We start from the raw sequence: 12,339 nt of genomic DNA, 5'->3' as shown, positions 1-12,339 counted from the left end.
CAGCGTGATGGCGTCACTTCCGTGTTTGTCTGCCGCTGGCTGCCCCGCCCACAGCAGTGATTCTCTGGACAGGTAGACACGGTCGGCGCCGCCTTAGACTTGTTTTACACCCCCCCCCTTAAAAAAACCCACCACAGCTGGACTAAGTGCTCGAGGCGGTCTGGAGCGGGTCTAACGGGAGCGGGGTCCGGTCTGGAGCGGGTTTGACCCGGTTCGGAGCGGGTTTTGTGAAGAAGAGAAGGAAAGTTTTCCTCTGATCCGGGTTCACGGTGAGAAAACCCTCTTCCTTCCTTCCTTCCTTCCTTCCTTCCTTCCTTCCTTCCTTCCTTCCTTCCTTCCTTCCTTCCTTCCTTCCTTCCTTCCTTCCTTCCTTCCTTCCTTCCTTCCTTCCTTCCTTCCTTCCTTCCTTCCTTCCTTCCTTCCTTCCTTCCTTCCTTCCTTCCTTCCTTCCTTCCTTCCTTCCTTCCTTCCTTCCTTCCTTCCTTCCTTCCTTCCTTCCTTCCTTACCTTGTTCCCTTCTTCACTTCGGTCCTCCAGGTGTGGACCACGCGGGACCGTTGCTCTGCTTCCTGTTGAGCCTCGTTGAGGGTCTGCAGGTGAGCAGCAGGTGCTGGTTCCGGTGGGGGGGGGGGACTCTAACTACTTTCAGACCGGACATGAAGACAGTCCGTTATCTGTCAATCGGTCTGTAACTAGGAAAGGAAACGAAGTAGGCTGCATGCACCCAAGTAGTAAGGACACAAGGCACCTTACCTACACCTTTAGCTTCTTCTCAGGTACATTTGTTATAGTTACCTTCATGTGTTTATGATAAACTGAAGTGTTCCTTTATGTGATGATGAATGTTTATGATAAACTGAATGATGAAGTGTTCCTTTATGTGATGATGTTAAATATTTTAGATTTTTTTACAGTAAGGTAGAACAATTAAATACCTCTTCTCTCTGTCACTGACTTTAAAATTACCCACCAATTAAACTTAAATACTCAAAGCGCCACACAGTCAATGAGCCATGGTTCCCATTGGTCGGTCTCATCGGTGCAGTCGGACCAGTCCGTCTTGTTGTCATCATCGGTCCATAGAAGAAGACACAAAGCCCTCCACAAGCTGCAGCCGGTTAGCGTAGCTTAGCATAAAGACTGGAAAACGGATGTAAAAAGCTAGCCTGTCTAAAGATGACACAAAAAAACCACCTCCCAAAGCCACTAACATGGTCACATGGTCTTCATTCAGACCGGTGGAGAGAGGAAACATCCCAAAATACTCACCTCGGTGTCTGTGGATTTCTTCTCGATTCGCCGAAAGTCAGAATTAGAAAAGAAAAATGCCTCATTTGCATTTTTTGAAAATCTTATTCATTTCAATTTTTCAATTTTTCAGGGTTGTCTGTTAGTTAAATGTTAAACCTTTATTTAAACAAACTTATTAATATCTTGCTGTAGGCTAATACTAATATTAATGCCATTTGTTAAAAAAAGGGACCCATACAGATGTTTTATTTATTACTATTATAGATAAATGTACCAGTATCGGGATATTTATGGCCGGTATCGTATAGAAGTTATAATTTTGGTATCGTGACAACCCCACCGCGAGTGTAAATAAAGTTTTACGATCACTTCAAGGTGATGTTACTCTTTTTAACTACTTTTATATACACTTAGCTAGTTTGGTGGTTCCCAAGCTATGGTTCGGGCCCCTCCGAAGGGTCACAAGTCCAACTGTGGTTTCAGGTTCAGTTTCCTGCTGGTTGACGTGCGAACTGATGAACACTTGAACTGAGAAAATGCATGCTGGGAACTTTTTAAAGCATGTCAGTTTATTTAAATCGGGTCGTAACGAACAGTTTTCCTTTTTTTTCCCTTGAAGTCTCTGCAGGGCGGTCATGTTCGGGTAGAGACCGGCTCGGCGGCGCCCCACCATGCGGAAGCACCTGGACAGGATCCGGTTCCGGGGCCAGAGGCGGGACGAGTTCCTGGACCTGGCCGATTCGCCCAACACGTCCGACACGGAGTGCACCGAGGAGGCCGCCATCAAACCGCCGCTCGCCGCCAGGGAGGTGGAGGAGCAGCTGAGGGAGGCGGAGGCGGAGCAGCAGAGCGACGCTCAGGTACACGCCTGAGGAAGGAAAACACGTTTTATAATATGTGAAATCAATAACGTTAGAGCTTCGGGTTTCAACAGAGTCCATCGGTGTGTTCACCTTTTAGATTTAAATAAAAATAATTGGGTTTAACGGTGCAGGTTTGTTACCAACACACTACAAAAACACTCCATTTAATGTCCTTAAGTTACATCACGTACTTATTAACGTTAGAGCAGCATGTTACTCTTTTTAACTACTTTATATACACTTAGCTAGTTTAGTGGTTCCCAACCTATGGTTCGGGCCCCTCCGAAGGGTCACCGGATGAATCGGACGGGTCGTGAGACGATTAATGGGAGAGAGAAGAAGAATGAAATATTAATTTAACCACTTTACGGCCTCAGCAGTTATTCATAATGAAACGATGTGACGAGTTTAGATGAAAAATGTGCAATATTTACCTCTAAAATGTAGTGGAATAGAAGTATTAAGTACGCCTTTCACTTAATGTATGTATATTTATTTTGTATAAATGGATAAAGAGAAGATGGCACCTTAAAACCGTGTCTCTGTATTTAAATACGATATTTTTTGTGTAATATTTGTGTGTCAACGTTTGGCGTGCACACAAATCTTAATGATGGTCGACCTGTGTTACTGAAATTTAAAACTGAGTTACTGAAATTTAAAACTGTATTCATCGTATTTCACAGCGGTAATCCTCGATAGTGGAGTTGTTGTTCTTCTTTTTATGACCTTGTGAAGCAAAGGTGAGGAGGACCCAGGAATGAACCCTGTGGCACTCCACATCCGTGTGTGTGTGTGTGTGTGTGTGTGTGTGTGTGTGTGTCCGTCCTCAGGCCGGTCCAGGAACCTTTTCTGCAGCTTTTCATGACGACTCGAGGACGGATCTCAACGAGGTCAAAGGTCACCTAGAAATCGCCCTGTTAGAGAAACACTTCCTGCGTGAGTATTCTGACCTGAAATCTGTTTCATTTGCCACTCGGCTCCGATTGTTTACGACGAGCGTCAGACGGCATCACGGAGAAACACGACACATGTCTCAAGCTCCGCTCTGAAAACACAACCACTTAGTTTCCCCTCCGACCCGCGAGACCCAGAGACGGATTATTTCAGACGGATCAAAGCTCCTAAGTGGCTTCAGTCGGTGCTAAAAGTAGTAAAAGTAAAGTGTCCGTTTTTTTTAATCTGTCCAACGCCCCACAGCACACCGTCAGCTTTATGTAACACACACATAGACACACACAGCTATTGGTAACCCTGTTGACCTCATCTGTCACACACACACACACAAAGAAGAGCTGAAAAAGGACGTTGTTTTTCCCCTCGTTAAAAATATTAATATTTACAGGAATTAAACAAAAGGCCCCAAACTCTCTGTCTAGTCACGCTCAGCTGGGTCACGGTTGGAGGTCATGAAACAGGAAGTTCTCTAATTGGTGATGATTCACGAGCTCTGCAGCCGCTTCACTACGTCTGCAGGTCCTAAAACAATATTCACCTGTCGTTTGCACATTGAAACTGTTTTTCTTCCCCTTTTTAACTGTTATTTAATATTTTACTTTTGTTTACAATACATGGGGCGACTGCAGCTCCGCTAGCCCGTGTCGATGTGTCCTTGGGCAAGGCACTTAACCCCTTCCTGCCGCCGTAGCCGTGCCTACCGCAGCAGGAAGGGGTTAAGTGCCTTGCCCAAGGACAAGTTGATCGTGACGTAAAAAACGGCATAATTTGCGTAAATGAGAAACGGATTACGAACGGCAATAAATCGCAATGTAAGTTTTCGCAATAGTCGGCTTATTGCGACATGTTTAAAATCTCAGTGTTGATATATTTGTACTCTTTCCTACTTTGGATTCCAACTGCTGCGCCAATATTTTCCTCGAGATAAATAACTTTAAAAACAATATAAAAAAATAAATAAGAAAATCCCCCTAAAGGACAACGAGTAGGGGGACAAAGATGTCAGTGGTCCGGAGGATCTCAGTCTGTCTCCATCCTCATCCTCATCTTCCTCGTCTTCATCTGTTTCAGAGGAGGAGCTGAAGAAACTCAAAGAGGAGTCCAACGTGGATTCCCTGAGGCAGGAGCTGGAGAGGGAGCGCAGCAGGTGCTCCGAGCTGGAGCTGAAGATCAACGACGTGCTGAAGCCCAGGTGGGTGACCCCTCGCCGGCTCCGGCCGACGAGCTCGTCCTCGAGGGTTCGGCCGCGATCGCTGACGTGGTCGTTTTCTTTTCTTCTTTCTTTTGTCGCTTCACAGACTCGAAGACTCGCCTTCTCTGACTCCTAAAGCCCCGCCCCCTGCTGCTCCGCCTGCAGTCACCAGCACAGGTGAGCTCTTCTTTCGAAACGCTTGCTGATTTAACCAACGACGAGTAATAATAATTTAATAATACAGAATATATATACTAGTAGAACAATCACAGGGGTTTTAATACGTTAATTAAATGTTCTTTTACTTTATTAACATTTTTAATGCTGGACCTTTAATCTTTACAGTGTGAATTTAGTACTTTTACTAAAGTAAATGATCTGAATACTTCCCCCGTGCAGAGAGTACAATTTATAAATACCTTTTGTTCCTGGTAATTATTTAATTAGTAATTCTGTAACATATATAAACATGTTTATATACTCTTCTTCCTTCTCCCGTCCTCAGACAAGCAGAAGGACACTTTGCCCGACAGCTTCCTGAAGTGGCTTTACGGCCGCTTCGGCGTTTACATCGAGGACTTCCGCTTCCAGCCGGAGGAGCCGACGGTGGAGCCGGAGGAGCCGCTGAGCGCCAAGAGGTGAGCGGGGGGGGGCGGAGCTACCGCTCGCCAAGCGTCGAGCCACATGGACTCTAACACGTTTATCTGGCTTCTGATCCACAGGTTGACTGAGAACATGAGACGGCTCAGTGAGTTCTTCTTTTTCCCATTTGTACTTTAAGGCCACACGGGGGGAGGGGGAGGTCCAAGTACTTTATTTGCAACGACAAAGAAGACACACATTCTCAGTCTGCGATTGGTCGGTCCGTTGTTGTTGTTGTTGTTTACAGAACGAGGATTCAAACCTGTGACCAATTTCAAGAGGAACCTCACTGCCTTATCCAGCTGGAACTCCGTCTACACGTCAGCCATCGCCTTCATTGTGAGTGCACGCACGCACACGCACACGCACATAATATTATATTTAATTAAATATTTTTCATTTTATTCTAAATTAAATTAAATTTAAAAATGAAATATTTTGAGAATTTAAGTAGCTTTTTGAGTTTGAATATTCATTACTAAGAACTATTATATTATTATAAATAAATAAACACTTTTTTCATTTGTGTGTGTGTGTGTGTGTGTGTGTGTGTGACAGGTCTACATGTATGCGGCGTGGCACGGCTGGGCCGTCCCCATGTTCCTGTTTCTCGCCATTCTCCGCCTCTCCTTGAATTGCCTCATCGCCAGGTCAGTGCAAGCCCCGCCCCTCCTCTCCTTTGTCAGCCAATCAACACAGCCAGAATCAGAAACTGTAAAACCAGGTTCAGCACATACAATCTTTCTTGTAGATTTAATAATCCCCCCGCCCACACACACACACACACACACACACACACACAACCTCTGTCTCACCTGTGTTTCCCATGATGCACCTGTTCCTCAGAGGCTGGAGGATCCAGTGGAGCATCGTACCTGAGGTCTCGGAGCCCGTGGTGAGAGACCTGTGTTGGTTTTAGTTTTTAAACTAAATATGATTGACAGATTTAACATTTGGATCCCAGATTGTGCCTTTTTTTTTTTTTTAAGTTGACGAAAGTCACGGTACTCGGGTACAATATGTAGATGAGGTAGTCAACACGGAGGCAAATATTGTGTCGTTTTGCTACATTTAAGTTTCCACACTTAGTTACATTTAGCGGGCGTCCTCCGCTTCACAGGAGCCGCCGAAAGAAGAGCTCACGGTGTCGGAGAAGTTCCAGCTGGTTCTGGACGTCGCTCAGAAAGCTCAGGTGAGACCGGAAGGCTCTCAAGTCACCGCGTGACACCTGCAGGCGGACTTCACAACACCTGTTTGTTTGTTTGTTTGTTTTTGTCCTCGCAGAATCTGTTCGGGAGGATGGCGAACATCCTGGAGAAAATAAAGAAGTGAGTTTGTCTGAGCACACTTTGTTCAAGGTCACAGGGAGGTCACGGTTCACAGACGTACCTTTTAATGTGTGTGTGTGTGTGTGTGTGTGTGTGTGTGTGTGTGTGCAGTCTGTTCATGTGGGTTCAGCCGGAGTTGACCCAGAAGCTGTACGTTGGTCTGTGGGTGGCCTTCATCTCCTCCTGCCTGCTGCCCTTCCAACTGCTGGGATTCTTCATAGGTACGAACGAGGCCTTTTACAACATTTTAGTTTCTGTGCCTGGAGAACAAGAAAAATAAATTACAAAATTATCCGGAAGCTTCGCATCGACACCTCGATCTTTGACAATTTTCCTTAAAAATCGGCATGTACACGCGTCAAAACACCCAAAAATACTTCTTCAAGGATTTGATTTGTGTACGTTGTCTTATATTAAGAGTCCTCCTCCTCCTCTTCTTCATCTTCCTCCTCTTCCCCCTCCTCTTCCTCCTCCTCCTCTTCTTCATCTTCCTCCTCTTCCTGCCCCTCCTCCTCCTCCTCCTCTTGCCACTCCTCCTCTTCCTCCTCCCCCCTCCTCCTCTTCCTATTTCCCCTCCTCCTCTTCCCCTTCCCACTCCTCTTCCTCTTCCCCCTCCTCTTCCTCTTCATCTTCCTCCTCCCCCTCCTCCTCTTCCTATTTCCCCTCCTCCTCCCTCCTCCTCCTCCTCCTCCTCGTCCTCAGGTGTGTACGCGGGTATCAAGTTCTTCATCATCGACTTCGTCTTCAAGCGCTGCCTCAAGCTGCGGCAGCGCTTCGACACGCCGTACATCATCTGGACCAACTTGCCCACCGACCTGCAGCTGAAGGAGCGCGGCGGCACCACGCTGAGCAGACGGGTCAGTCCCCCCAAACGAAGCGCTGGTCTGGAGTCAGCTGCTACCAACCGGACCTCCCGGTTCTGACTGGTCCCAGTGGGGCGATCTCTGGTCTGCGTTGGTTTCAGTTCTCTGTTGTTGTTTTTTTTCTTTATTCTTCTCCCTCTCAGCTGTCTGAGTGCGAACAGGTAGGGTGTGTGTGTGTGTGTGTGTGTGTGTGTCTATATGTGTGTGTGTGTGTGTGTGTGTGTGTGTCTCTATATGAGTGTGAGTGTGTGTGTGTGTGTGTGTGTGGTCGCAGTGTAGAAGTCAGTCTTGTTTATTAGAGATGTAGAATCAATACCGACACCGATCAGATCCAAACTAGTCTGTGTGTCCGTGGCTGTCTCGCTCCCCAGAGGATGAACCCCTTTAGCCTGTAGCGACCTTCCCTGTAGCGCCTCCTGCAGGACAAAGTAAGGATCACATCCTACTTTTTCTTTTCCGCTAAATTTGGGGATTTCAAACGTATTCACGTGTGTTTCGGGTCCAGTTTGACCACTTAGGGTTCTTTTCTTTTTTTTAATTTTTTTAATACATTTTTGGTTCCACTTCTGGTAAGAATCTCTATCACCAGAAGACTTTAGGCACATTTAAAAAGGACACAGACAACGTGAAAGTGAAGGCGATCACAGAGTTCAGGTGTGAACGCACCTGGACAGGTGAGTTGTTGTTTCTGGACCGCAGCTTCACTCTCTGGCCGTGCTGCTCCGGATGCCTCTGCAGTACCTCCTCCTCCTGCTGCTGCTGCTTCTGGTTTTTCTAATCCAGTACCCCCCCTCCCCCCCCTCCCCCCTCTCTCCTGCACACCTGTCCAGGTGACCGTGACGGCCGGCCGCAGCTGCCTCGGCGCCGCAGCTCCTCCGGGCGTCAGCCGGGACGATGACGCGGGGCGATACTCCAAGAGAGGAGCTTTCCACGACGTCTTCAGCCTGCCGGAGAGCGAGCGCCCTCTGACAGGTGAGGGGGAGGAGCCTACACGGGGGGGAGGAGCCTACACGTCTCAGACTATGGGGGGAAAATATATTTTCTGATTATTATAATTTTTTGCAGGATCGTAGTCAAGAATTTGGCAAACGAAGTCCCCAAACGTGATATCTTATCAGTCAAATATTAAATTTTTTAAAATGAGGGTCCAAATGTTTTTTTTACGGACCTCCGGAACCAGTCCGATAACCGCCATGTTGCTTTGACTCCTGTTCTGTGTGTTGCTTCGCCTCAGTGTGTGAGGGCGGCTGGCGCTGCTGCCTCATCAACAGGGACAAGAAGACGCCGACGGACTACATCCGCAACGGGTACCTCTACGTCACCGAGAAGTAGGTCCCTCGCTTCTATTTATCCTGTCAAATGTTGTCGTTTTTTTGAGTATTTAATGAGGCAAAGACGTGTCTTGAAACATGTCGACTTGAGCAAAATCTACTAATCTACTTCCATAAATGTACTAGAAGAGAGACTAGAGGGAGATGCTGGGAGTATTAGTAGTACTCCCCCTACTTCCAAGGTTCATGTAAAAGGGGGAACGAGCCCGAAGAGGTCAAAGGTCACAGCTAGACTTAAATAAATCCTTTTGTTCCTCAGTCATCTGTGCTTCGAGAGCTCCAGCTCCAGATCCGGATCCTCCAAGAAGAACAAGGTCATCAAGCTGCTCGACATCATCGACATCCAGAAGGTGGGCGGAGTCTCTCTCCGACGTCGACCGCTTCCTGTTCATCATTACGTGGTTTTGTGTTTCATGTTCTTGTGTTTCATGTGTTAAGCCGTGGTTCCACCAAGAACATCCTGGTCATTTTAGCCCCGGTTCTATTTTTTTTTTTTTAAAGGATCTAAAAGGTTCCTTCAGCCCAATAGCTGCACGTCAGTCTGCGGACGTTTGGGGAGGAAAGAAAGCAACATGAGATGAGACAAAAAACATCTGAGTTACTATTTCTTTGTATATGGAAGATTCATTTTCTCTCTTAACGCCCTTTTGGCTCTCTCTCTATTTTCGTTAGTTGGGAACCGGAGAGCCTAACTTTAATTTTATATTAATGCTCTCGTCCTAAAATCGATACTCGAGTACCTCCTCTCTGAAGGAAGCTGCTCAGTCATGCCTGCAGACACCAGCTGGGATGCTCCAGTTCGCCTCTTCTGACCAGGTCCTTTTTTTGGCGGGGGGGGGGGAAGAGATAAAATACTCTATTGAGATCCAACGGGAACGCAACGGGTTCCTCAAAAGGTTCCTTCAGTCCCAAAAGGGGTCTATACACTTCCTTTCTTTCTGTACAGTAAGCGATGCCGATGGAAGTTTTTATTCAAACGCGTCGTCGTCTCTCCGCAGTACAAAGTTCTGTCCGTGCTGCCCGGGTCCGGGATGGGCATCTCCATCGCCACGCCTTCCACCCAGAAGGTAAGAGCTCAGGTCTGAGGCCAGGTGTTTTATAAAGGAGCGGCACAACAGCGCCGCCCGGAGGGAGGCTGCCGGCGGTGCGTTCAGGGGCTTTTCTTTTTAAACCGGACGTCACAATGCGACGGTATTAAGATAAAATAAAAAAATACTGCATTCAAAATATTACTTATGTAGTTTTAGAGGAAAATCTTTTAAGTGTAAAAAGTGAAAGTGCTTTTACATTATTTATATTTTAATGCAGATGCATTAAAGTATAAGCAGCATTTTGTTGTTGTTGGTGTTTGAGGTGAATAACACAATTAATGTGGTAGTTTGATCAGTAATAAAGCATGACATTTTATATAATGATCATTTATTTAGTTTTACACTTTTGAAGCCCATCGTCAGGTGTTTTCATTTGTGTTACATAATTAAATTATGGGCATTATAATCAAATAATCCAACAATCAAAGAAATCAGCAGTGTCATTAAGAAAAGCACTTGAGGGACTTACACCCGGTTCCCTTTGGTTCCCTTCGGTTCCTTCGCAGCCGATGGTGTTCGGCGCGATGATCCACAGGGACGAGGCCTTCGACGCCATCTCCACTCAGTACATGAAGATCCAGAACGCGACGGCAGCCACCGGCCCGGAGACTCTGTGACGAGGACGGCTGCCTTCTCTCACACACACACACACACACACACACACACACTGGAATGGCTTCACTGTGTGCGATATATTACGCCAGCCGGTTCCCGACTAATCGCTGGTTTCATGTCAGAATACCGATCACTGTTCTCAAACTGCTTTACAGAAGGTTCCCCGCAGAACACGCAGCGTAACTAATTTACCGCCCCGGTGTGGAATGGAGGCCGGGGTACCTGTACGACGACGTCTCACTTGATTTAATCCAGCACACTAAAGTACATCGATGCTCATTCACTGGTTATTTCCAGTTTTATAATTACGTCCCTTTTTTAAGCTGCAGTCGGTGGAGCTCCAAAACTTCACAATAAAAGCCCTCCAAGGGCACAATCCCTCCTTTTTAACTTGTGAGGCTTTTATTGTGGAGCACGAGCTGTGACATTATTGAAAATCATTTCTGCAGGTAAGTGACTGCTCTATTAGCATTTACATTAATCATTTCAGTCATTTATCAATCGGAAACTTGAATCATTCTCTGGTTGGAGCTTCTCCAATGTGAGGCTCCTTCTGTTTTACGCCTCATTGCAAACTGAATATCTCCGTTTCTGGACTGATGGTCGGGCAAAACGAGACATTTGAAGACCGTAGAATCAGTGCAAGTTACCTATAAAGAGAAAAGCTTTTAAATGGATGAAACCGCACTTGTATTAAACAATAATGGGACATTTCACTCGTTCATTGACTTTGGCGTCAACTAGTGGTCAAACTAAAGATTACATTTTTTTTTAAATTGGGGCTGCAATGTATAATTATTTAAATTGGGGAAAATGTCCGTCACAAGGAGATGCCATCAACATATTTTTCTTTTTGTATGAGAAATAGTTCAAAACTCCAAAATATTCAGTTTATAATGATTTTAAAAAGCAGCATGAAATATGTTGTTGACTTAATAAATTGAATCTGCCGTTTCACAGTATTGGCAGATTAACATTTTTAAACCTTCATTTACATTAGTGTCTTCAGGGATTTGTAAAAGCGTACATTATACGACTCTGTACTGTACTTAGCAGCTAAGCCTTACAGTCGGTTAATATTATAGGATGTCGTTTTTTATGTGGTGGTAAGAGGCGGTTTGTTTTCTACATGAATGTTCTAGGAAATGTAACGTAAACCACAGAATTAACCTCAACATAACTTTTTTTTTTTGTCTTAGCTAAAAGCTAAAAAACTAAATCTAACAAACTACTCAATTTATTTCAGCGTAGCTTTTGTCTTCTTTTTAAAAAAGTTTTAGCTAAATAACTCAATCTAACGATATAAAAGACAGGTTGATCCTAACTTCAGCGTAGCTCTTTTTGTTTTAGCTAAAAGCGAAATAACTAAATCTAACAACGTAAACCACTAAATTTACTTCAGCGTAGCTCTTTTAGTTTTAGCTAACGGTAACAGCGTTTCGTTTAATCGTCGTTTATTCAGCTCGTATTTTAGCTTTATTTCACAATCGAGAAGCTCAGAAGGTTAAAAAAAAAAAAAAAAAAACAGAAGCCACATATTGACGTTCAATATCAACTTTTAGTTTTTCTCCCCGCTTGAAGCTAAACTTAAACCATTAACAATAACCTGAAATGTTTATTTTTAGCTTTCTTTCATAGCCAACAAGCTAAGAACAACCCTTTATCTTTTTAAATGGTGTAACAATTTAATATGTTTTAAATTATGAGAATATTAGTTGTCTGCTAAAAGAAAACACATCAGTAGGCGAACTAAAATGTTTTTGGAAAGGCAGAAAGCACAAATTTTTAAAAAAACACACCGAAACTACAACAATGTAGAAGCAATGTATAAGAGAAATAACTAGTTCTTCTAACTTTTAACGTTAATGCAGAAACAACGTGGAGGCTACAAACAAGATGTGTTGCGTTTTATTGCGTAAACGATATGTTAACGTTTTTTGGGATGTTTGAAAATCATTTATTTATTTTAATAGCCCCTCGATTAAAGCACAAATCTCGCAATGTTAATGAAAGCAAAAACATAATCTGTCTGTAAACAAACAAACAGACAAATTGAGCCCCATATGGAGGCGGAAGCTAACTGTTGTCGATCTTAACGTTAGCCGATGTGTTTTCTTGTTGAAAAAGGCTGGTACGGAGTTTCACCACCTAGCTATAAGGCTAATATATATATAAAAAGTTTGTCTATTGCCACTTTAATATAACT

General features: G+C 44.6%; 1 protein-coding gene across 1 annotated transcript; it reads left to right on the top strand.

Moving 5' to 3' along the window:
- The first annotated feature begins 33 nt into the window (after positions 1-33).
- LOC117732878 (GRAM domain-containing protein 4-like) lies at positions 34-11,658 on the top strand. The gene is made up of 19 exons (XM_034536110.1): positions 34-269; positions 1,871-2,111; positions 2,948-3,053; positions 4,143-4,263; positions 4,370-4,440; positions 4,769-4,901; positions 4,986-5,011; positions 5,153-5,244; positions 5,464-5,555; positions 5,752-5,800; positions 6,026-6,097; positions 6,190-6,233; positions 6,345-6,454; positions 6,936-7,090; positions 7,927-8,068; positions 8,331-8,424; positions 8,687-8,777; positions 9,426-9,494; positions 10,025-11,658. Exons 2-19 carry the CDS (start codon positions 1,923-1,925, stop codon positions 10,133-10,135), a joined length of 1,767 nt encoding a protein of 588 aa, XP_034392001.1. The 5' UTR covers positions 34-269; positions 1,871-1,922; the 3' UTR covers positions 10,136-11,658.
- Positions 11,659-12,339: the final 681 nt, after the last annotated feature.

The sequence above is a fragment of the Cyclopterus lumpus genome, chromosome 6 (genome assembly GCF_009769545.1).
Source record: "Cyclopterus lumpus isolate fCycLum1 chromosome 6, fCycLum1.pri, whole genome shotgun sequence".
NCBI classification, from domain to species: Eukaryota; Metazoa; Chordata; class Actinopteri; order Perciformes; family Cyclopteridae; genus Cyclopterus; species Cyclopterus lumpus.
The sequence above is the reverse complement of the archived record's forward strand: the minus strand, read 5'-3'. Positions and strand labels throughout refer to the sequence as shown.

Excerpts from the sequence above, each read along its gene's own strand:
- LOC117732878 (XM_034536110.1), top strand. The coding sequence starts at position 1,923 with ATGCGGAAGCACCTGGACAGGATCCGGTTCCGGGGCCAGAGGCGGGAC. Across the intron at positions 5,556-5,751 it reads TTGAATTGCCTCATCGCCAG|AGGCTGGAGGATCCAGTGGA; the intron begins GTCAGTGCAAGC and ends CCTGTTCCTCAG. Across the intron at positions 5,801-6,025 it reads CTGAGGTCTCGGAGCCCGTG|GAGCCGCCGAAAGAAGAGCT; the intron begins GTGAGAGACCTG and ends TCCGCTTCACAG.